Genomic DNA, 25714 nt, shown 5'->3' with positions numbered 1-25714 from the left:
CCACCTTGCAGCTCGATCTCAGACTGCTGTGTTAGTGGTAAGCAAGGCTCTGTGGGCATGGGACCCTCTGAGCCAGGCATGGGATATAACCGCCTGGTGTGCTGTTTGCTAAGACTGTTGGAAAAGCGCAGTATTAGGGTGGGAGTGTCCCAATTTTCCAGGAACCATCTGTCATGGATTCCCTTGGCTAGGAAAGGGAATTCCCTGAACCCATGCAATTCCCTGGTGAGGCGATGCCCTGCCCTGCTTCAGCTCACATTCCGTGGACTGCAGTCACTGGTCCAACAAGCCCCAGTGAGATGAACCTGGTTCTTCAGTTGAAAATGCAGAAATCACCCATCTTCTGAATCGCTCACACTGGGAGCTATGGACTGGAGCTTTTCCTATTCGGCCATCTTGGAACCAGAAACAGCCCACACTGCACCAGTTTTAAACATGAAACTCACTTTACAGGAAATGAAGTATGGGAATGGGCTCATGCTAATGGATTTCACCAGTCTTGTGATGTTCCTCAACATCCTGAAGTGGCTGGCTCAATAGAACAGTGGAGTGATCTTTAAAGCCTGAGTTGTAGTTCTAGCTTTGTGGCAGTGCCTTGAGGGGCTTGGCTGACAATCTCAGAGGTGGCAATGCTGGATCCCAGCATCAAGTATATGGAACTATTTCTCCCATAGCCACATCTATGTCTTCAAGAATGAAAGAGGTAAGATGCGGGCCTCCTCTCACTATTACTCCTGGGTATCTAGTAGCAAAATTTTTCTTTTTGTGCTCAAGAAGCAAACTTTGCTTTCAAGAGGCAAACTCTTGGCTCTGCTGGGCAAGAGGTCTTAGTTACAAATTGAGAAATTTTTTCAACGGTGGAATCAAAATGATTCCATTGAAATGAAAATTGTGTCTGACAGCTGACGACTTTGAACTCTTCACTCCTCTCAATCAAGAGACAAAGTAGGGATTCTGCTACTGGCTTGGGTGATGGAAACTGAGAAAAAAAAGGAGATCAGGTTCCTACTACACCAGGGGCTAAGGAAAAGTAAGTCGGATATGTCTAGAGAGCTTCTTAGTCCTCCCGTGTTTTGTGATTAGAGTTAATGGAAAATCACAGCAACCCCATTCAGGCAGGACATCTAATGGTTCAGACTCTTCTATAATGAAGGTTTCAGCCATCCTGCCAGGCCAAGCTCCATGAACCAACTGACATGCTATCTTAGGGCAAAGGGAATGTGAAATGGGTAGTGAAAGAAGGCAGTTACAAATACCAGCTTCAACAATGTGAGCTGCTGCAGAAACCACGACTGTAATAGTATTTATCTAATGGGTTAATAATATCTACCAGCATAGGTGGGAATAAAAAACAACCAAAAAACAAGTTATTCTTTCAAATGAAATGCTTAGGGAAAAAGAACAACTTTTACTAACAGAAATTTCTTAGCCTCTGGAAGGCCATTTGAGTCAGTAACATATGCCAGGAGACTTCAGCAATATCATGCTCCATTGTAGAAAACAGCAATCTGATCCTTTTCTCTCCTCAATCATTAATGAGATTATGCATTTGGGTTGCCATAATCCTCCATGGACAAGTACTTCCAAATCATATGCTCCAGTTTCTTCTCAAGGAGCTGAACGAAGTCTCGGCTCATACATCTGAAAAGACAGAGACATGCCATTAACTAAAAGATAGCCAAAGAACCTATGCTGTGGGAAGCACTGTGAAGGATAGAAACATGAAGTTACAGTCAGCATGGAAATAGAAATTCACCTGCATGGTAAGAGGTAGTCTAGCTGGCAATAACAAATGATGGCGAGGGTGTGGAGAAAAGGGAACCTTCATATACTGTTGGTGGGAATAAAAATTACTACAATGACTACGAAGAACAGTATGGAGGTTCCTCGAAACTCTAAAAATGGAGCTATCATATGGTCCAGGAATCCCACTGCTTGGTATATGCCCAAGAGAAAGGAAGTCAGGGTACCGAAGAGATATCTGCACTCCCATGTTTGTTGCAGCACCATTCACAGTAGCCAAGATTCGGAAGCAACCTAAGTGTCCACTAACAGATGAATGGATAAAAAAATATGGTACATATACACAATAGAGTATTGTTCAGACATAAAAAAGAATGAGATTCAGTCATTTGCAACAATATGGATGGAATCAAAGGTCATTATGTTAAGTGAAATAAGCCAGGCACAGAAAGACAAACTTTGTACTTTCTCACTTATTTCTGGGAGCAAAAATGTAAAACAACTGAACTAATGGAGACAGAGAGTAGAATGATGGTTACTAGAGGCTGGGAAGGTTAGTGGGGGTGGAGCGTGTGGGAAGTGGGGATGATTAATAGGTAGAAAAGTAGAAGATACCTTGAGGGAGGCGGAGCAAGATGGCCGAATAGGAACAGCTCCAGTCTCCAACTCCCAGCGCGAGCGACACAGAAGACCAGTGATTTCTGCATTTTCAACTGAGGTACTGGGGTCATCTCACTAGGGAGTGCTGGACAATCGGTGCTGCTCAGCTGCTGCAGCCTGACCAGCGAGAGCTGAAGCAGGGCGAGGCATCGCCTCACCTGGAAGCGCAAGGGGGAAGGGAATCCGTTTTCCTAGCCAGGGGAACAGAGACACACAACACCTGGAAAATTGGGTAACTCCCACCCCAATACTGCGCTTTAAGCAAACAGGCACACCAGGAGAATATATCCCACACCTGGCCGGGAGGGTCCCACGCCCACGGAGCCTCCCTCACTGCTAACACAGCAGTCTGCGGCGATCTATCTGCAAGGCAGCAGCGAGGCTGGGGGAGGGGCGCCCGCCATTGCTGAGGCTTAAGTAGGTAAACAAAGCTGCTGGGAAGCTCGAACTGGGTGGAGCTCACAGCAGCTCAAGGAAGCCTGCCTGTCTCTGTAGACTCCACCTCTGGGGACAGCGCACAGCTGAAGACCAACAGGGGAAGCAGCAGGGGCCGGTGCAGACGCGAACGACTCTGTCTGACAGCTTTGGGGAGAGCCGTGGATCTCCCAACGCGGAGGTTGAGATCTGAGAACGGACAGACTGCCTGCTCAGGTGGGTCCCTGACCCCTGAGTAGCCTAACTGGGAGACATCCCCCACTAGGGGCAGTCTGACACCCCACACCTCACAGGGTGGAGTACACCCCTGAGAGGAAACTTCCAAAGGAAGAATCAGACAGGTACACTCGCTGCTCAGCAATATTCTATCTTCGGCAACCTCTGCTGCTGATACCCAAGCAAACAGGGTCTGGAGTGGACCTCAAGCAATCTCCAACAGACCAACAGACAGTCCTTCTGACTGTCAGAAGGAAAACTATCAAACAGGAAGGACACCTATACCAAAACCCCATCAGTACGTCACCATCATCAAAGACCAGAGACAGATAAAACCACAAAGATGGGGAAGAAGCAGGGCAGAAAAGCTGGAAATTCAAAAAATAAGAGCGCATCTCCCCCTGCAAAGGAGCGCAGCCCATCGCCAGCAACGGATCAAAGCTGGTCAGAGAATGACTTTGACAAGATGAGAGAAGAAGGCTTCAGTCCATCAAACTTCTCAGAGCTAAAGGAGGAATTACGTACCCAGCGCAAAGAAACTAAAAATCTTGAAAAAAGAGTGGAAGAATTGACAGCTAGACTAATTAATGCAGAGAAGATCATAAACGAAATGACAGAGATGAAAACCATGACACGAGAAATACGTGACAAATGCACAAGCTTCAGTAACCGACTCGATCAACTGGAAGAAAGAGTATCAGCGATTGAGGATCAAATGAATGAAATGAAGCGAGAAGAGAAACCAAAAGAAAAAAGAAGAAAAAGAAATGAACAAAGCCTGCAAGAAGTATGGGATTATGTAAAAAGACCAAATCTACGTCTGATTGGGGTGCCTGAAAGTGAGGGGGAAAATGGAACCAAGTTGGAAAACACTCTTCAGGATATCATCCAGGAGAACTTCCCCAACCTAGTAGGGCAGGCCAACATTCAAATTCAGGAAATACAGAGAACGCCACAAAGATACTCCTCGAGAAGAGCAACTCCAAGACACATAATTGCCAGATTCACCAAAGTTGAAATGAAGGAAAAAATCTTAAGGGCAGCCAGAGAGAAAGGTCGGGTTACCCACAAAGGGAAGCCCATCAGACTAACAGCAGATCTCTCGGCAGAAACTCTACAAGCCAGAAGAGAGTGGGGGCCAATATTCAACGTTCTTAAAGAAAAGAATTTTCAACCCAGAATTTCATATCCAGCCAAACTAAGTATCATCAGTGAAGGAGAAATAAAATCCTTTACAGATAAGCAAATGCTTAGAGATTTTGTCACCACCAGGCCTGCCTTACAAGAGACCCTGAAGGAAGCCCTAAACATGGAAAGGAACAACTGGTACCAGCCATTGCAAAAACATGCCAAAATGTAAAGACCATCGAGGCTAGGAAGAAACTGCATCAACTAACGAGCAAAATAACCAGTTAATATCATAATGGCAGGATCAAGTTCACACATAACAATATTAACCTTAAATGTTAATGGACTAAATGCTCCAATTAAAAGACACAGACTGGCAAACTGGATCAAGAGTCAAGACCCATCAGTCTGCTGTATTCAGGAGACCCATCTCACATGCAGAGACATACATAGGCTCAAAATAAAGGGATGGAGGAAGATCTACCAAGCAAATGGAGAACAAAAAAAAGCAGGGGTTGCAATCCTAGTCTCTGATAAAACAGACTTTAAACCGTTAAAGATCAAAAGAGACAAAGAAGGCCATTACATAATGGTAAAGGGATCAATTCAACAGGAAGAGCTAACTATCCTAAATATATATGCACCCAATACAGGAGCACCCAGATTCATAAAGCAAGTCCTTAGAGACTTACAAAGAGACTTAGACTCCCATACAATAATAATGGGAGACTTCAACACTCCACTGTCAACATTAGACAGATCAACGAGACAGAAAGTTAACAAGGATATCCAGGAATTGAACTCATCTCTGCACCAAGCGGACCTAATAGACATCTATAGAACTCTCCACCCCAAATCAACAGAATATACATTCTTCTCAGCACCACATCGTACTTATTCCAAAATTGACCACATAATTGGAAGTAAAGCACTCCTCAGCAAATGTAAAAGAACAGAAATTATAACAAACTGTCTCTCAGACCACAGTGCAATCAAACTAGAACTCAGGACTAAGAAACTCAATCAAAACCGCTCAATTACATGGAAACGGAACAACCTGCTCCTGAATGACTACTGGGCACATAACGAAATGAAAGCGGAAATAAAGATGTTCTTTGAAACCAATGAGAACAAAGATACAACATATCAGAATCTCTGGGACACATTTAAAGCAGTGTGTAGAGGGAAATTTATAGCACTAAATGCCCACAAGAGAAAGCAGGAAAGATCTAAAATTGACACTCTAACATCACAATTAAAAGAACTAGAGAGGCAAGAGCAAACACATTCAAAAGCTAGCAGAAGGCAAGAAATAACTAAGATCAGAGCAGAACTGAAGGAGATCGAGACACAAAAAACCCTCCAAAAAATCAATGAATCCAGGAGTTGGTTTTTTGAAAAGATCAACAAAATTGACAGACCGCTAGCAAGGGTAATAAAGAAGAAAAGAGAGAGGAATCAAATAGACGCAATAAAAAATGATAAAGGGGATATCACCACTGACCCCACAGAAATACAAACAACCATCAGAGAATACTATAAACGCCTCTACACAAATCAACTAGAAAATCTAGAAGAAATGGATAATTTCCTGGACACTTACACTCTCCCAAGACTAAACCAGGAAGAAGTTGAATCCCTGAATAGACCAATAGCAGGCTCTTAAATTGAGGCAATTATTAATAGCCTACCAACCAAAAAAAGTCCAGGACCAGATGGATTCACAGCTGAATTCTACCAGAGGTATAAGGAGGAGCTGGTACCATTCCTTCTGAAACTATTCCAATCAATAGAAAAAGAGGGAATCCTCCCTAACTCATTTTATGAGGCCAACATCATCCTGATACCAAAGCCTGGCAGAGACACAACAAAAAAAGAGAATTTTAGACCAATATCCCTGATGAACATCGATGCAAAAATTCTCAATAAAATACTGGCAAACCGGATTCAGCAGCACATCAAAAAGCTTATCCACCATGATCAAGTGGGCTTCATCCCTGGGATGCAAGCCTGGATCAACATTCGCAAATCAATAAACGTAATCCAGCATATAAACAGAACCAAAGACAAGAACCACATGATTATCTCAATAGATGCAGAAAAGGCTTTTGACAAAATTCAACAGCCCTTCATGCTAAAAACGCTCAATAAATTCGGTATTGATGGAACAAACCTCAAAATAATAAGAGCTATTTATGACAAACCCACAGCTAATATCATACTGAATGGGCAAAAACTGGAAAAATTCCCTTTGAAAACTGGCACAAGACAGGGATGCCCTCTCTCACCACTCCTATTCAACATAGTGTTGGAAGTTCTGGCTAGGGCAATCAGGGAAGAGAAAGAAATCAAGGGTATCCAGTTAGGAAAAGAAGAAGTCAAATTGTCCGTGTTTGCAGATGACATGATTGTATATTTAGAAAACCCCATCGTCTCAGCCCAAAATCTCCTTAAGCTGATAAGCAACTTCAGCAAAGTCTCAGGATACAAAATTAATGTGCAAAAATCACAAGCATTCTTATACACCAGTAACAGACAAGCAGAGAGCCAAATCAGGAATGAACTTCCATTCACAATTGCTTCAAAGAGAATAAAATACCTAGGAATCCAGCTTACAAGGGTTGTAAAGGACCTTTTCAAGGAGAACTACAAACCACTGCTCAGTGAAATAAAAGAGGACACAAACAAATGGAGGAACATACCATGCTCATGGATAGGAAGAATCAATATCGTGAAAATGGCCATACTGCCCAAGGTTATTTATAGATTAAATGCCATCCCCATCAAGCTACCAATGAGTTTCTTCACAGAATGGGAAGAAACTGCTTTAAAGTTCATATGGAACCAAAAAAGAGCCCGCATTGCCAAGACAATCCTAAGTCAAAAGGACAAAGCTGGAGGCGTCACGCTACCTGACTTCAAACTATACTACAAGGCTACAGTAACCAAAACAGCATGGTACTGGTACCAAAACAGAGATATAGACCAATGGAACAGAACAGAGTCCTCAGAAATAATACCGCACATCTACAGCCATCTGATCTTTGACAAACTTGAGAGAAACAAGAAATGGGGAAAGGATTCCCTATTTAATAAACGGTGCTGGGAAAATTGGCTAGCCATAAGTAGAAAGCTGAAACTGGATCCTTTCCTTACCCCTTATACGAAGATTAATTCAAGATGGATTAGAGACTTAAATGTTAGACCTAATACCATAAAAACCCTAGAAGAAAATCTAGGTAGTACCATTCAGGACATAGGCATGGGCAAGGACTTCATGTCTAAAACACCAAAAGCAACGGCAGCAAAAGCCAAAATTGACAAATGGGATCTAATTAAACTAAAGAGCTTTTGCACAGCAAAAGAAACTACCATCAGAGTGAACAGGCAACCTACAGAATGGGAGAAAATTTTTGCAACCTACTCATCTGACAAAGGGCTAATATCCAGAATCTACAAAGAACTCAACCAAATATACAAGAAAAAAACAAACAACCCCATCAAAAAGTGGGGAAAGGATATGAACAGACATTTCTCAAAAGAAGACATTCATACAGCCAACAGACACATGAAAAAATGCTCATCATCACTCGCCATCAGAGAAATGCAAATCAAAACCACAATGAGATACCATCTCACACCAGTTAGAATGGCAATCATTAAGAAGTCAGGAAACAACAGGTGTTGGAGAGGATGTGGAGAAATAGGAACACTTTTACACTGTTGGTGGGATTGTAAACTAGTTCAACCATTATGGAAAACAGTATGGCAATTCCTCGAGGATCTAGAACTAGATGTACCATATGGCCCAGCCATCCCACTACTGGGTATATACCCAAAGGATTATAAATTATTCTACTACAAAGACACATGCACACGTATGTTTATTGCGGCACTATTGACAATAGCAAAGACTTGGAATCAACCCAAATGTCCATCTGTGACAGACTGGATTAAGAAAATGTGGCACATATACACCATGGAATACTATGCAGCCATAAAAAAGGATGAGTTTGCGTCCTTTGTAGGGACATGGATGCAGCTGGAAACCATCATTCTTAGCAAACTATCACAAGAAGAGAAAACCAAACACCGCATGTTCTCACTCATAGGTGGGAACTGAACAATGAGATCACTTGGACTCGGGAAGGGAAACATCACACACTGGGGCCTATCATGGGGAGGGGGGAGGAGGGAGGGATTGCATTGGGGAGTTATACATGATATAAATGATGAATTGATGGGTGCTGACGAGTTGATGGGTGCAGCACACCAACATATCATAAGTATACATATGTAACAAACCTGCACGTTATGCACATGTACCCTAGAACTTTAAGTATAATAAAAAAAGAAAAAAGAAAAATAGAATAAATAAGATGTAGTATTTCATAGCCCAACAGGGTGACTATTGTCGGTAATAATTTAATTGTACATTTAAAAATAATGAAGAGTATAATTGGATTGTCTGTAACACAAAGGATGAAAGCTTGAGGTGACAGATACCCCATTTACCTTGATGTAATTATTACACATTGTTGTCTGTATCACAATATCTCATATACCCCAGAAATATATGCATCTGCTATGTCCGTACAAAAATTTTTTAAAAAGAAGTAGTCTAGCACATACAAAGAGTGTCAATCGAGGGACAATGTGCACCTCAGACTATGGTGAGAATGGAAGTCTCTATAGTCTTCGAAGAATGAGTTAGATTCAGATAACATTAGCCTAAGTAACTGTGGAGACAGCCGTAACTATGAGTGAGGACCAGGGTTTGAGAAACTCAAGGCAGGGGCTGTTCCCCCATGCTCACCCCCAGTACTCTATTGAGTCCAAGTGCTTAAAGAAATTGGACAGTTCCTATTTCTACTCACCTTGCTGCTTCCTTGATGATGGATTCAAAAAATACTTTCTTGACTTCTATAGGTCCTTGCACTCTTTTAAGCAATTTGAAGATCCTTTCGTATTCTGAAGATATTTTAAAAAAAACCTTCAGTATTATCAAATATAAAGAAGAATAGAAGTGAATCTATATCTCAGCAATCATGCTTCATAGGCTAAAATGTTTTAAATGCTTAAATCAAGATACCCGCACATACAAATCTAAATAATAAAAAAGACACCTGCACATACCTACGAATGGAACTCTTTTAACCATAACCAAGTAAGAAAAGAAAAGCAAAAGGTGTACTATGCTTTAGTCAAAGAAAAGAGGAACCACCATAAACTATGGGCAAACTCAACTCTGGCAAAGAATGAGCCTCAACAGGTAACATGAATATCTTCTGAATCATAGAAAGAGAGCCTTCCTATAGTTTTATGAAACAGATATTCTTATACTACTTACTTCGTCCAATGCTTTGGATTTCCTTCACTATTTGATGTTTTATATCAGCATTAATTTCTTCTTGGCTTTTGGGTAAAGGGACTATTTCTCTGCATTTTAGGTCATCTCCAGAGAAATTGCTGGTAACAATTCCTCCCACAGGTGCATTGCTACCAGGTTTCTGCATCAGCTTATCTTTGCTGAAACCAGCGAAGTCATCAATCTGAGAATCCAATTGGATGGGTGGAATACCATCTCCTGTCTTAAGCTCTAGTGAAACAGATTTTGACAAAAAGCCATCAGTTGGTGTTTGACCATTTTCTTTCCCCTCCACATAGATATCATGAATGACAGATCTGGAAACCAAACTGAGAAGCTGAGCTGTGAGAAATGTGTGTTTCATCACCCCTCTGGGTACATCTATGTGCTCCTCAGTTTCTAGGGAATTATTTCTTTCATAAATGGGAGGATATACCGGGGGAAATCTGAGACCTGATGAACTGAGGCCAGGACACATAATACAATAAAACCACCTCTTATTTTCTGGCCCTATGAATAGATATGGAAATCAAGTAAGACAGAACAACTCTAAAGCAACATTCACAGATCCCTGGTACTCATGGGATAGTTTCAGTTTGTTATGCTTTACAAGTTGAAAGCAGCAAGTCCCACTTGATATCACGATTTCCCAAATTCACTTACAAACCACCAGGCTTTACTGAGCTGGAAGCCAGACAGCTGGGATACACCTCAAGCAGCCTCCTCTCTACGTCAAATATATTCTGGGAAAATAGAGGTGGCCATTACTGCTGAAAGTTCTATACGCACTCCATCACCAAAAAATCCCTTTTAGTGTATGATTTTCCTCATCCTTCCTTTCTGTCTCAGAAAAGTGACTTTCTTTTCACTTCAGGTCTGACACCTCTCATTTATTCATCGTCTGTGGCAGGCAGCATGCCAGGAGCTGGGGATCAGCAGTAAACAGCCCAGAGAGCAACATTCCCTGCCCTTGTGGAGCTCACATCCTCATGTGGGGCAGTCAGACAGCACACGCACAATGAGCAAATGAAACAAACAGCGTTGGGCTGGTGGTAGGGAAGCAGTCCACAGGCCTGTGGGCAACAGCAGCAGAGGGAGCCCCAGGAGTTGCCGCTGGTTGGGCAGAGCCTTCTGTGGAGGTACCCTTGGGCAGGGCTTGAAGGAAGAAGCAGAGCTGCCTGCACAGAGGCAGAGGGGGAGTTCCAGGTTGCTGTGAGGCCAAGGGTATGGGCTGGAGTGGGGATGGATCAGGCACTACGGGGTGAAGGACAGAAGCAGACAGAGTCAGGAGATGGATGCGGCCTGTGTGAGGAGAGGGTGACGGAGGCCAGGCCATGCAGAACCTCGCAGACCAAAGCTGGTTCACAGTCGGTTCTGAGTGCTAAGGAGAGTGGAGGATGGGTTTTCAGGAGTGACATGGCATGATGTGATTTACACGCCAACATGATGACCTGGCTGCCGGGTTGGAGCGTATGTGTTCGATGGGGACAATAATGGGAAATGTGGAGGTATCACGGGAGCTCAGTGATTGATCATGGCAGACTGGAACAGAAGGAGAAAGAGAGATGCTGGGGTTCAGAAATTTTTTACAGTATTTAGAGAAGAGAAGAAAAAGAAAGACAGAAAAAGAAGAATGATAGGGGTCGGATGCAGTGGCTCGTGCCTGTAATCCCAGCATTTTGGGAGGCTGAGGTGGGTAGATCACCTGAGGTGAGGAGTTTGAGACCAGCCTGGCTGATATGGCAAAACTCCATCTCTACTAAAATTACAAAAATTAGCTGGGTGTGGTGGCTGGTACTTGTAATCTCAGCTACTCGGGAGGCTGCAGCAGGAGAATCACTTGAACCCAGGAGACTGAGGTTTCAGTGAGCCGAGATCATGTCACTGGACTCTAGCTTGGCCGAGAAGAACGAAACTCCATCTCAAGAAAAAAATGTTAGGGATTCACGAATACGGACAAGAAATTAAAAAAAAAAAAATGTGGAAAATGGAAATGCTAGAAGGTTTTCATGAAGACGCGAGTGAACAACTGTCAAATGGTGCTGAGAAATTAATGGCAAAGTCAGCTGAAACCGTTGACCTTGACAAGGACAGTTTCTCTGGAGGGGATGAGGCAGGAGGCCAACTGCACTGGATACAGCATGAAGAGGAGGGGAGGACAGGCTTACTTACTCTTTTCTTTGGACATGGCAGAGCCTGCAGTAAGGCTGTCTCCTGCTCCGTGTTTCCTTGCCAACAGGGCCATCCTCTGCCTTTTCTGATATGAAGGACTGTCACATTCCCTGGGACGTTTAAACACGGGTTCAGGATCTACAGCCACCTTCTCTGTTTTATCGGTCATTGTTTCCTGAAAAACATCAATGAACATATTCCATTCATGACAAAAATCTAACAATCACAAAATGGCAAACAGTTTCCATGTGTGTATACAACCAAGACTTTGAATCATTAATTTCACTTTTAATCATGAGCCAAGATTTACCAAGTCTCAACAAACACTCTGTTCTCAGGAAAAGAAACCTAATTTTAATGTACACTAAGTAAAAAAAGAAGAAAAATGGTACAACAAAATCAATCAGAATGCCTGTGGAATAAGCAGCTGTCATCAACCAAAAATAGATGAAAATATTATTACCTATTTGAAGATGTATAAACCAGTCTTTATTAACCCTTATTAGGAAAAATAGATGTATAAACCAATCTGTATTAACCCTTATTATACATTATATTTTAAATTACATATATTATACATTATATTATACATCATATATATTTAATACATAAGTATATATACTTATATATTCAAATGGATGTATAAACAAATCTGTATTAACCCTTATTAGGAAAAATGAGGACAAAGAAAAGGATTGTAGAAGATTGATACAAAACTGATAACAAAATCTGACAAGGACTTTAGAAGAAAGAAAAACTACAAGATCAGGTCAAAATACAAGCCAAGATCACTCCTGAACTTAGACACAAAAAATTCAAACTAAACGTGAGCAAGTAAAATGCAATAGTACTTAAAAAGGACATACATTGGCCATGGTGGAGTATATTGCAGAAAGGCAACCCTGATTTAACATTTGAAAATCAATAAATGTAATGCACCATATTAACAACAACAACTAAACGGAAACACCACATGATTATTTTCATACATGGGTCAATGTTTAAAGTCCATTCGTGATGAAAACTATCACTAACTTAGAAAAAAGGGCAACTTTCCTATTCTGGTTAGCATATGTTCAAAAAAATAGTAAATGCGATACTTCATAGTAACGTATCAGTATCTTCTCCCTGAGTTTGAAAACAAGACAAAGATGTCCACTATCCATTCAACAATTTACTGGAGGTTCTAAAAAGTGCTGTAGCATCAGGAAAATATAATATGTTTAAAATTCGGATAGAAGTAACCTCACAGACCAAAGCTGGTTCACAGTTGGTTCAGGAGCAACATGGCAAGTTGTGATTTACATGCCACTCACAGATGACATTGTTCTGTACATAGAAAATGCAGAAGAATAAAATCATTATGGTTAATAAGCAAATTTAGTCAACATACTAGATCTAATAAAAACCAGTGGCATTTCTGTATAATTAATAGCAACAAATAATTAGAATAGAGATTTCAAATGTCATTAAAAACAGTACCAAAACCATCAAATATTTAGGAATAAATCTAATCAAGATGCGCTAGAGTACTATACAAAAATTATAAAACATCACTCAGAGAAATTCAAGACTGCAGTAGATGGAGAAAAATATTCTTTCGATGTGTTGGAAGACATCTTTTTTTTTGGAAATGGAGCCTTGCTCTGTCACCCAGGCTGGAGTGGAGTGGCACAGTCTGCTCACTGCAACTGCCACCTCCTGGGTTCAAACGATTCTCCTGCCTCAGCCTCCCGAGTAGCTGAGATTACAGGCGCCTGCCATGATGCCTGGCTAATGTTTTGTATTTTTAGTAGTGAAGGGGTGTCACTTTGTTAGCCATACTAGTCTCGAACTCCTGACCTCAAGTGATCTGCCCACCTTGGTCTCCCAAAGTGCTGGGATTACAGGTGTGAGCCACCACACCCGGCCAGAAGACATCATTAAGAGACATTATTGTCAAGTCTCTCAGAATGATCATAGCAATCATACTTAAAATTCCACCATGTTAACAAAAGCTTTCCTGAAAATTGACAAGCAGATCATTTTTTAAGTATATGCAAATTAAAGATTTGGAAAAGCCAAGTTTTTTTAAGCCAAGGGAAAGACAAAGTTTTTTTTAAGGAAAAGAACTAAGTTAGTAGAAATGCCCTACTATTAGGAAATTTACTATAAAGGTAGAATAATTAAAACAGTGTGGTATTGGAGCAATGACAGGCAAATACACAAAGGGAAGAGGACACAGAGGCCAGAAACAATATGGAAATACAAAATACAGAAGAGCTGTAAATCATTGTGGAAAGGACAGTGCTTTTAATAAATGCACTTGATAAATGCAGGGAAAATACAAACCTTGACTCTTACCTCTTCCCACTCCATAAAACTTTACTAAACATGAATAGACAATCTAGTAAACACTTAAGATATTGTCTTCACAACTATAGAATAGACAAAGATGTTTTTAATGAGGATAAACAAGCACTAACCATAAAGAATGAATTGTTTAATTAGACATAATTAAATGGAAAACTTCCATTTCTCAAAGACACTATTAAGAGACTGAAAAACCAAAGCATGTTTGTAGATTATACATTATGTAGTATATAGTATAGGTTATATATAAAAATATATAAAAATATATAGTAGTTACACACATATATACATATATATCTGGCAACAAATGAGTGGAATCCAGAATATATCCAGAACTACAAATCAATTTCTAAAAAACAAACATCCCAATAAAATTTGGGGGAAAAGCTGAATATGCACTTCATAGGAGTCATACTCAAATGGCTAATAAGCACATTGAATATACCTGGTCTCTGACTTTACTCCATTTCATGAGAATTTATTTCAGATGATTGGAAGATCTAGAAGAAAACTTAGAATATTATCATCATGAGTGTAAATTAGTTCAACCATTGTGGAAGACTGTGGTGATTCCTCAAGGATCTAGAACCAGAAATACCATCTGACCCAGCAATCCCATCACTGGGTATATACCCAAAGGATTATAAATCATTCGACTATAAAGACACATGCACACGTATGTTTATTGCAGCACTATTCACAACAGCAAAGACTTGGAACCAACCCAAATGCCCAACAGTGATAGACTGGATAAAGAAAATGTGGCACATATACACCACGAAATACTATGCAGCCATAAAAAAGAATGAATTCATGACCTTTGAAGGGACATGTGTCAGCAAGCTAACACAGGAACAGAAAACCAAACACCACATGTTCTCACTCATAAGTGGGAGCTGAACAGTGAGAACACATGGACATAGGAAGGAGAACATCACACAGCGGGGCCTGACGGGTGGGGAGGGGTAGGGGAGAGATAGCATTAGAGAAATACCTAATGTAGCTGACAGGTTGATGGGTGCAGCAAACCACCATGGCATGTGTCTACCTATGTAACAAACCTGCACATTCTGCACATGTATCCCAGAACTTAAAGTACAATAATAATAAAAAAATATGATCATAATGGCATCCGGTGAGGCAAAGATATTTCTTAAAAAAATAAAAAGCACTAGCCATAAATAATACACTGATTAATAAAATTAAGAGAATCTGTTCATCTAAAACACATTATTGAGATCTTGTAAAAGCAAAAAAGATTTATAGAAGATACTAAAATTGTATATGCATTTTTATATATGTACATATATGTCTGTGTGCATGTGTGTATAACTGAAATGCAGAATATATGGAAACTACAAATCCATTTTTAAAATACAAACATCTCAGTAAAAGCTGGGGGAAAATGCCTGAAAAGGAACTTCATAAAAGACATAGTAAATGACCAATAAACCAATAAAATGGTGAAAACAAAACAAAACAAACAAAAATAAAAACGATAAATAGCTGGGTGTGGTGGCACTGCAAGCCAGCCTGGGCGACAGACGGAGACCCCGTTTCAAAAGACAAACAAAAATCGATAAATAAAAACAATATTTAAAAAGGTGCTCAAGCTCATTAATCAGCAGAGAAATGCGAGTGTAGACATAAGGAGAGATCACTGCACAGCCATCAGAGTGGCTGGAATGAAAGACTAACTGTACAGCGAGTGTTCGAATGTGGCACAGCTGGAACCTTCGAATATTTCTGGACCCCCAGTCCTGCACAGACACCTGAGGCTGTGACCGAAAGGTCAGATAGAATCCTGGGGAAAGAGTTCCTTCAGAATTGAGATCAACCAACCGAGGAAAAGTACCCCAACCCGGGGCGAGACAGAGTTCCCAAGGTCACGTGGCCTCCCTCATGGCTTGACACTCCCTGAGTCTCACCATAGGCTTAGAGAATCCAAGGAACAGCACCCCATTCGCCCGGGACACCGGGAGAGAGCACTCACAGATAATAATTTAAAAAACCCAGCATCAAGAGAAAGCATCCGATAAGCATCTACATGGGGATAAGCAGAACCAAAGAAAAGCCAACACATTATAGCTGAGAGCGAGCGACATCTAAGGACAAATGTGCCTCACGGCCAACATCAGCACCCAAGGAAGGTCCCTCGGGGGTCGAGATAAAGCCCCCAACAGTGACCCCACAGGGCTGCGATCATGTGTCCGAGGCACAGCCACCCCCACCATGTTTCATGAGCAGAGACAGGGTCCCCAAGGCAGAGTCCCCCTCAGGCCTGCAACTGAGCGGGAAAGAAACACCGCCGCACCCGAGGCCAACACAGGCAACCAAGGCATGCCCCCCACCCCCGGGCTCAGGTCATTTCAGTAGGAAAAGTCCCTCACATCACCGAGAGGGAGCCCTCAAGAAAAGCCCCCTGGTCCCACAACTTAGCCAAGACAGGGTGCCCATGGAAAACGCTCCCCCACGGCTAACACAGGTGCCCATGGCGGTGTCCCCAAAGCGGAGCCACTTTCCCAAGGGAGCCCTACCACACACCGGACAGAGAACACCACAGAAAAGATGCTTTCCAAGGAAAAAGGACACTTTCCGGGATGAAATTAAAAGTATCCAGGGAAAAACTGCCCACTCACAGTCCTGAAGTCCTGACCTTGCTGGAAGAGAGATGTCGGCACCTCACAAAATGGCAGTGAAGCTGTGGCGCCTCCCTACTGGTGGCACTTTACAGAAACCTGCCCTCTGGGAGTTGTGGGAAATGTGCCCCCTAGGGCACCTGGGAGTGATGTGCATGGGGAGGCGTCTCACCAGAATCATCGATTCCGTTCGGCCCAAGGGGGATAGAAGGAAGGGAAATAATCAGCTACAGCGTGCCTGCCCCGCCGAACACGGGGAACCTGTTGGGGGCGCCAGAGTCCTGAGGAGAAGCCTCATGCCCCAGCGAACCAGGAAGCGCAGCCCTCCCCTTCGCTGACTCTGGCGCCCTCTACAGGCGACCTTTGGTAACAACTGCACAGCAACATAAGCAGAGGAACACAGAACCTTCTCACACAGCGGGTTGAAATCGCTTGGGTAACATAGTGAGACCCCCACTCTGCAAAGCAACCAACCAACCTAAAAAAAAAAAAAAAAAGAAAAACACAAAAATCAGCCGGGCATGGTGGCGCACGCCTGTGGTCCCAACTACTCGGGAAGTTGAGGTGGGAGGATCGCTTGAACCCAGGAGGCGGAGGTAGCAGTGAGCCGAGATCGCGTCACTGCACTCCAGCCCGGGCGATAGAGGAGACTCCATCTCAAAAAAAAAAAAAAAAAAGAAAAAGAAAAAGAAAAAACAACAACAACAAACTGAAATTTTCATTTGAGGGAGTTGTGTTTTAAAGTCAACCCCTGCTGGGCACAGTGGCTCACGCCTGTAATCTCAGCACATTGGGAGGACGAAGCGGCTGGACCAGCTGAGATTAGGAGTTCGAGACCAGCCTGGCCAACATGGTGAATCCCGTGTCTACTAAAAATATAGAAAATTAGACGGGCATGGTGGCGCACCCGTAGTCCCACCAGCTACTTGGGAGGCTGAGGCAGGAGAAACTTTTGAACCAGGGATTCGGAGTTTGCAGTGAGCTGAGATCAGCCACTGCACTCCAGCCTGGGTAACAGAGTGAGACTCTGTCTAAAAATAAAAATAAATAAATAAATAAAAATAAATAAAGTGAACCTCTATCTGTTAAAGGTAACCATTATTGTTAATTGGTAAGAAAAATGAGGGCCCCAGTGCGGTGGCTCACGCCTGTAATCCCAGCAATTTGGGAGGCCAAGATAGGTGGATTCCTTGAGCCTAGGAGTTCAAGAGCAGCCTAGGCAGCATGGTGAAACCCTGTCTTTACACAAAATACACAAATTAGCTGAGCGTGTACCTGTGGTCTCAGCTGCTTGGGAGGCTTGAGACCAGGAGGTTGAGGCTGCATTGACCTTTGATCGCACCACTGCACTACAGCCTGGGTGACCGAGTGAGGCTGTAAAAAACAGACAAACAAAAAAAGAAGAAAGAAAGAAAAAAAGAAAGGAGGGGAAACCTTAATATATTGCATCTATTAATCATTTTAATATGGAACTTTGTATATTTTTCCACCTTTTTTTTTTTTTTTTTTTTTTTTTTTTGAGACAGAATCTGGCTCTGTCGCCCAGGCTGGAGTGCAGTGGCATGATCTTGGCTCACTGCAACCTCCGCCTCCCAGGTTCAAGCAATTCTCCTGCCTCAGCCTCCCGAGAAGCTGGGATTATAGGCGTGCACCATCATGCCTGGCTAATTTTTGTATTTTTAATAGAGATGGTGCTTCACCATGTTGGCCAGGCTGGTCTCAAACTCCTGACTTCAAGTGATTCGTCTGCCTTGGCCTCTCAAAATGCTGGGATTACAGGTGTGAGCCACCATGCCCAGCCCATTTTTCCACTTTCACAACTTATTTTAAGTGCAGCAAAATTTACCTGAAATGTTCATAGTGGTAAAAAATATTACAGCAAAATTTTTAGAGTTTTAATGGAACAAGCAGTTTCACTCTTGACACAATTATTTGGAAGGGATTATTTCACTGGTTTTGTAATTCAAAAGTTATGTTTTAAAAAAAATTACGATTAAAATTAAAAAATATAGCCAGGCATGGTGGTGGGCACCTGTAATCCCAGCTACTCAGGAGGCAGAGGCAGAAGAATCCCTTGAACCTGGGAGGTGCAAGCTTCAGTGAGCAGAGATCGCATCACTGCACTCCAGCCTGGGTGACAAAGGGAGACTCCATCTCAAAATAAATAAATTAATTAAAATTAAAATTAAAAAGTTATGTTCGTTAAGTACCCTGTCAGAAGAGAGTCATTTTCAGTATTACAGCTTCCTAGCCTATCGTGTTAATATTTGCCTGTGCTTCAGAACCTTCATAGAACACATTTTCTTTTGGAATATATTTGATTGATAAGGAAGCTTAAATATTGTTATCATTGGATGTAGGAACACAGTTGTTTTGTTTGTTTCTTCTAGTGCTACCAAAATAAAATACTCATTTTTGCGCTAAAAAATCCCACCACAGCAGTACTCATATGTGTATTTGATTGAATAACCATGAGACTGGAATCTTGGAGGGGCATAATTAGAATCCTGCCTACCACACAAGCCACAAGTGGACAGCTGCATATGACAGTCCTGACTGGGACAACCCTGAAGGACAGTGGTGATGGGACACCCTCCCAGAGGGAAGAACTTTGAGCAGTGCACCTTCTTGGAAGAGACATATCCAGACGTGTAAGTATGTATCATGCATAGGCTGTGTCCCACTTATTAGCTGATTTGTCAGGGACTTTGAGGACACATGATAAAAATTTGTGACAAGGAGGTCTGAGAAAAAAACATATGTGGACGGACCTTTGCAAATGGACATACAATGTGAAGATATTGGGGTCTCATGAGAGTTCTCGGCAAAGGGTATCCTCAGCAGAGCAGAATTTTAACAATCAGATGGATAAGGTACTTATTATCTAGATATTAATCAGCCTCTTTTCCCAACACTTGTGCCACAATCTTATGGGCTCAACAAACAAAGTGGTCAAACTGGCAGGGATGGAGATTATGCGCAGTAGCATGGACTTCCACTTACCACGGCAAACCTTGCTACGGTCATTGCTGAGTGAACAAACTTCCAGGAATGGAGACCAACACTAAGCCCTCAATTTGGCCCCAGACTCCAGAATGATCTGACAGTCGCTAGTTGGCATGTGGATTACAGTGGATCACTTCTATTATAAAAAGAGAAGTGCTTTCTTCTTACCTGAACAGACATTTAGTCTAGATATGGATTTTCCTTCCCAATTGCAGTGCTTTTGAGAAAACCAATATTTTGGATTTGAAAAATGTCTTATCCATCATGATGATATTCCACACAGCATCACTTCTAAACAAGGAACTCACCTCACAGAAAATGAGTGTGGCAATGGAGCAATACTCACAGAATTCACTGGTCTTATTATGCTTCCCCTCATCCTGAAGTGTAATGACGTTTGGAAGACTCAGCTATGTTTTTGGTTAGGTGGCAATAACTTGAGAGGCAACAGCCTTGAGAAGATGGTAATGCTCTATCCAAGCATTTATATGTATAGATATGTGGTGCTATTTCTCCCATAGCTTGCATTCACAGGTCCTGAAATCAAGGTGTGGAAATGAAAATGTCACCCCTCACTATTGAAGTTGGATCTCACACCATATACAAAAATTATACAAAAATCAACTCAAAATGGATTAAAGACCTAAATGTAAGACCTAAAACTATAAAACTCCCAGAAGAAAACATAGAGGAAAAGCTTCATGGTATTGGACTTGGCAATGATTTCTTGAATACAACACCAAAAGCAAAAATAGACAAATGGAACTACATGAACTGAAAAAGTTTTGTGCATCAAAGGACATAATCAACAGAGTGTAAAGGCAACCTATGAAATGGGGGAAAACATTGGCAAATTATATATCTGATAAGGGGTTAATATCCAGAACATGTAAAGAGCTCCTTATCCGGAAGTGGTGTTGCGAGGCTGTAGTCCTAGCTACTCAGGATGCTGAGGCAGGAGAATCGCTTGAACCCAGGAGGTGGAGGTAGCCGCAAGCCAAGATCTTGCCACTGCATCGCAACAATAACAATAAAATAAAATAACTTAAGTTAAAAATGGGGGAAAGTTTCACATGTTCTGGGGTAGCACAAACAAATGACTTGAATAAACATATCTGCATATCTCCAAAGATGATATATAAATACTTAACAAGTATATGAAAAGATGCTCAACATCACTAATCATCAAAGAAACGCAAATCAAAACCGCAATGAAAACCTCACCCCCATTAGCATGGCTATAACAAGTGCTGCTAAGGATGTGGAAAAATTAGAACAGCTCTGCACTGTGGATAGAATTGATGCAGTGGCTGTGTAAAATATTATGAAGGTTCCTCAAAAAATGAAATAAAACTACCATATGATGCAGCAATCCCACTTGAATATATATCCAAAGGAATTGAAACTGGATCTCAAAGAAATATTTGCATACCCATGTTCATAGCATCATTATTCACAGCAGCCAAGACGTGGAAGCATCCCAAATGTCCATCAGCAGATGAATGGATAAATGAAATGCTGTATACACACAGAGAATATTATTTAGCCTTAAAAAGGAAGGAAATCCTGTCACAGGCTACAACATGGATGAACACTGAGGACATTTTGCTAAGGGAAATGAGTCAGTCACAAAAAGATAAATATTATATGATTCCGCTTACATGAGGTTTATAAACTAGCTAATTTTTTTTTTTTTTTTTTTTTTTTTTGTAAGACAGAGTCTGGCTCTGTCACCCAGGCTGGAGTGCAGTGATGCAATCTCGGCTCACTGCAACTTCTGCCTCCCGGGTTCAATCGATCCTTGTGCTTCAGCCTCCTGAGTAGCTGGGATCACAGGCACCCACCACCACACTTGGCTAATTTTTTTGTATTTTTGGTAGAGACAAGGTTTCACCATGTTGGTCAAGCTGGTCTCCAACTCCTGACCTCAAGTGATCTGCCCACCTTGGCCTCCCAAAGTGCTGGGATTACAGGCGTGAGCCACTGCACCCAGCCTAAATTAGTTAAATCCATAGAGATGGAAAGTAGAACAGTGGTTGCTAGGGGATAGGGGAGGGGTAAATGTTTTGTCTTTTTTTTTTTCTAATGGGTAAAGTTTCAGATTTGCAAGATGAAAAATTTCTGGAGATCTGTTTCACAACAGTGTTAATATACTTAACACTACTGAACTGCACACTTAAAAATGGTTATGATGTTAAATTGTATGCCATGTATTTTTCCCACAATTTAAAAATTTAATGAAAAATGAATTGTCATGGAAAGATACCCGCTAGCAAATACAGAGATAATTGAGGGTGCAAGCACACATAAGACCAAAAAGTGCACACTACTACCAGCTTTCTGAATCAGCCCATATTTGCTGAGACTAGTTAATTCATTAAACAGATAATTCAATTAGTTGGGTAGAATACCATATACTGCAATGTTCATAACCTCTGGTGGAGCAGATTTTGACAAGGAATCATCAGGTGGAGTTTGACCACTTCCATCTTCTCCTCATGGACATCGCAAATGACGTAGCATCTGGAAACCAAATTAAGTGGTTTCACATAAAAAATCTCACATGAGATCATGATTTCTGAAACTTGCAAATTAAATGGTTGAGCTGCAAGACAGATGCATTTCATCACCCCCACAGGGACATCACTGTATGCTGCAGTTTCTAGGAAATTATTATTTCATAAAACAAAATGATAAACCAGACAGAAATCTCAGACCTGAAAAATTGAGCTCATAAAAGATAATACAACAAAACTACCTCTTAACTTCCTGGCACTATCAATACATACAGAAGTTGAGTAAAACTATGCAACTAATGAACATTCATAAATCCCTGGTACTCTTCTTATTTATTTATTTATTTTGAGACAAGGTCTTGCTCTGTCACCCAGGTTGGAGTGCAGTGGCATGCTCATGGTCATGGCTCACTGCAGCCTTAACCTTCTGTGCTCAAGCGATCCTCCCGCCTCAGCCTCCTTAGTAGCTGGGATTATAGGCATGTGCCACCACCCCCAGCTAATTTTTGTATTTTTGTAGAGATGGGGTTTCACCATGTTGCTCAGGCTGTTCTTGAACTCCTGGGCTCAAGTGATTCTCCCACCTCGGCCTCCCAAAGTGCAGAGATTACAGGTGTGAATCACCATGCCTGGCCAAGATACTCTTCATTTAATGTTGCCTTTTTGCCTTTTACAAGTTGATGAGCTGAAAGTCTCACACGATGTCGTGATTTCTGAAACTTGCATATAATTTTGTGTCCTCTTCTAAACTGGAAGCCAGACAACTTGGATACACCTTGACCTGCCTCCTCTCTGCATCAAACATATTCTGAGAAAATAGAGGCGACCATTACTGCTGAAAGTTCTATATGCACTCCATCACCAAGAATCCCTTTCAGTGTATGATTTTCCTCATTCTTCGTTTCCAGAAAAGTGACTTTCTTTTCACTCCAGGTCTGACACTTCTTTCATTTATTCATCATCTGTGGCAGGCAGCGTGCCGGGAGCTGGAGATCAGCAGCAAACAGCCCAGAGAGCAACGTTCCCTGCCCTTGTGGAGCTCACATCCTCATGGGGCAGTCAGACAGTACATGCGCAATGCGCAAATGAAACAAACAGCGCTGGGCTGGTGGTGGGGAAGCAGTCCACAGGCCTGTGGGAGACAGTAGCAGAGGGAGCCCTAGGGGCTGTGGCTGGTTGGACAGGGCGGGCCTTCTGAGGAGGCAGGGTTGAAGGAAGAAGCAGAGTTGCCTATGCAGAGGCAGAGGGAGAGTTCTAGGTTGTGGTGAAGCAAAGGATAGGGACTGGAGTGGGGATGGACTGAGCACTACGAGGTGAAGGACAGAGGCAGAGAGTCAGCAGGAGATGGATGGGACCCACTTTAGGAGAGGGTGATGGAGAGCAGGCCATGCAGAGCAGCCGGGAGTTCAGGATCTGTTCTGAGTACTTAGGAGAGTTGAGGACAGATTTTCAGGAGGCACATGGCATGATGTGATTTATGGGCCAATGTGATAACGTGGTTGCAAGGTTAAAGAGTATGTGTTGATGGGGGCAAGAATGGGAAACATGGAGATACCATAGTCACCCAGTGATTGATCATGGCAGAGTCGACTAGAGGGGTGGAGAGAAATGGTGACGTCTGGGGATTGTATTAGACATAAAGTTGCCTGGGGTTGCTAAGAGATTGAATATGAGAGAAGAATAAAAGAGAAATGACAGTGATTGTAAGTTTTTTTTGCCTGAACCACTGGGTAAATAGTAGGGCCAGGCGTGTTTAGGAGCCATCACACAACTTGCAAAAGCAGGTTGTGCCCAACTCTTCCTGACTCAGTGTTCAATGTCATGGCAGAGTCGACTAGAGGGGTGGAGAGAAATGGTGACGTCTGGGGATTTTATTAGACATAAAGTTGCCTGGGGTTGCTAAGAGATTGAATATGAGAGAAGAATAAAAGAGAAATGACCGTGATTGTAAGGTTTTTTGCCTGAACCACTGGGTAAATAGTAGGGCCAGGCGTGTTTAGGAGCCATCACACAACTTGCAAAAGCAGGTTGTGCCCAACTCTTCCTGACTCAGTGTTCAATGACTGCATGTTGCTAGCTCAACATTAGCCATGTCAGAATTAATTTACACAACACTACAAACAAGGGCTTCTCTACCCTACCACCCTACACACACCTGTGGATGGAGAATGGTTACAGTTTTACCAGTACATCACTGTATGGTGTAATTAACTGAGTTGGCAAGTGCTGTATGTAGAGAAGGTTTTTTGGGAGAGACAGCTCAGGAGTTCAGTTTAAACACATGGAATGGGTTGAATTTTAAATGTTTCTTGGACAAGCAAGTGGAAATGCCATATATACATTTGAATTTGGAAGAATGAAATTGGACTCTGTTCTCTCAATATATACAAAAATCAACTCAACGTGGATTAATAAGACCTGAAATTGTAAAACTCTTACAGGAAAACATAGAGGAAAAGCTTCTTAGCATCGTTCTGGGCAATACTTTTTTGGATAGGACCCCAAAAGCACAGACAACAAAAGCAAGTAAGTTCTGGAAACCTATTGTATAGTATGGTGACTATAGTTAATAACAATGGATTGCATACTTGAAAGTTGCTAAGAGAGTATACTTTAAATGCTCTCACCACAAAACAATAAGTATGTGACATGATGGGTACATTAATTTGTTTGATTTAATCATTTAATGATATATACATATATCAAAACCTCATGTTGTACACAGTAAAAATATACAAGTTTTATTTGTCAATCATACCTTAATAAAGCTGGAGAAAAACAAATCAATGTAGAAAACGCATGCAATGAAATGCAATAATTTCATAAAGGACAAAAGTAAAAGCATTAAGTGAATCTACCAAAAATCTACAGTGTGCATTATTGCTAGTGATTAAAAATTTTAAATATTCTTTATAAAATCAAGAACAAGACAAGGATGCCCATTAGTGCCACTTCTATTCAACACTGCATTATGAGAATTCCTAGCTTGCATCCTGAGACAAATTATTTGTCTAAACTAAAAGCTCAAAGTAGTCTATAGATGAAGAACTTAACAAGGTGGCTACATATAAAATCAGAATATAAAAATTAACTGTGTTTCTATATAAGAGTACCAAGAAACTTAGGAAATGTAACTTTTTAAAGTAACATTAGCAAAACTATATAAGGAATAAGCATATAAAGATACATATGTAGAAATATATATCATGTATATGGAATACACATGGACTATATATATGAAGTATGTGAATGTATGTATATAAAATTAATATAAGGAGGTATACCAACTAATATGCAGATAATTATAAAAATTTACTGGAAGATGTCAGAGAAAACTTAAAAGGGGGGCTACACTGTGGATAGGAGGACTCAATGTCCATCCTCCTCTCCAGATTAACACATAAATTCACTAAAATGACAAAGATCCCAACATGTTTTTTTCATGGAACTTGACAAGCTGATTCTAAAATGTATATGGG

At 41.5% G+C, this 25714-nt stretch overlaps 1 protein-coding gene across 1 annotated transcript; it reads right to left on the bottom strand.

Moving 5' to 3' along the window:
• Positions 1-1077: 1077 nt before the first annotated feature.
• LOC115898712 (cancer/testis antigen family 45 member A10-like) lies at positions 1078-16967 on the bottom strand. The gene is made up of 5 exons (XM_030934446.1): positions 16714-16967; positions 11723-11897; positions 9533-9781; positions 9060-9153; positions 1078-1641 (listed from the first exon to the last, which is right to left on the bottom strand). Exons 2-5 carry the CDS (start codon positions 11889-11891, stop codon positions 1542-1544), a joined length of 612 nt encoding a protein of 203 aa, XP_030790306.1. The 5' UTR covers positions 11892-11897; positions 16714-16967; the 3' UTR covers positions 1078-1541.
• Between the last annotated feature and the right edge of the window lie 8747 nt (positions 16968-25714).

The sequence above is a fragment of the Rhinopithecus roxellana genome, chromosome 7 (genome assembly GCF_007565055.1).
Source record: "Rhinopithecus roxellana isolate Shanxi Qingling chromosome 7, ASM756505v1, whole genome shotgun sequence".
Classification (NCBI taxonomy): Eukaryota; Metazoa; Chordata; class Mammalia; order Primates; family Cercopithecidae; genus Rhinopithecus; species Rhinopithecus roxellana.
This window is presented reverse-complemented; position numbering and strand designations above follow the sequence as displayed.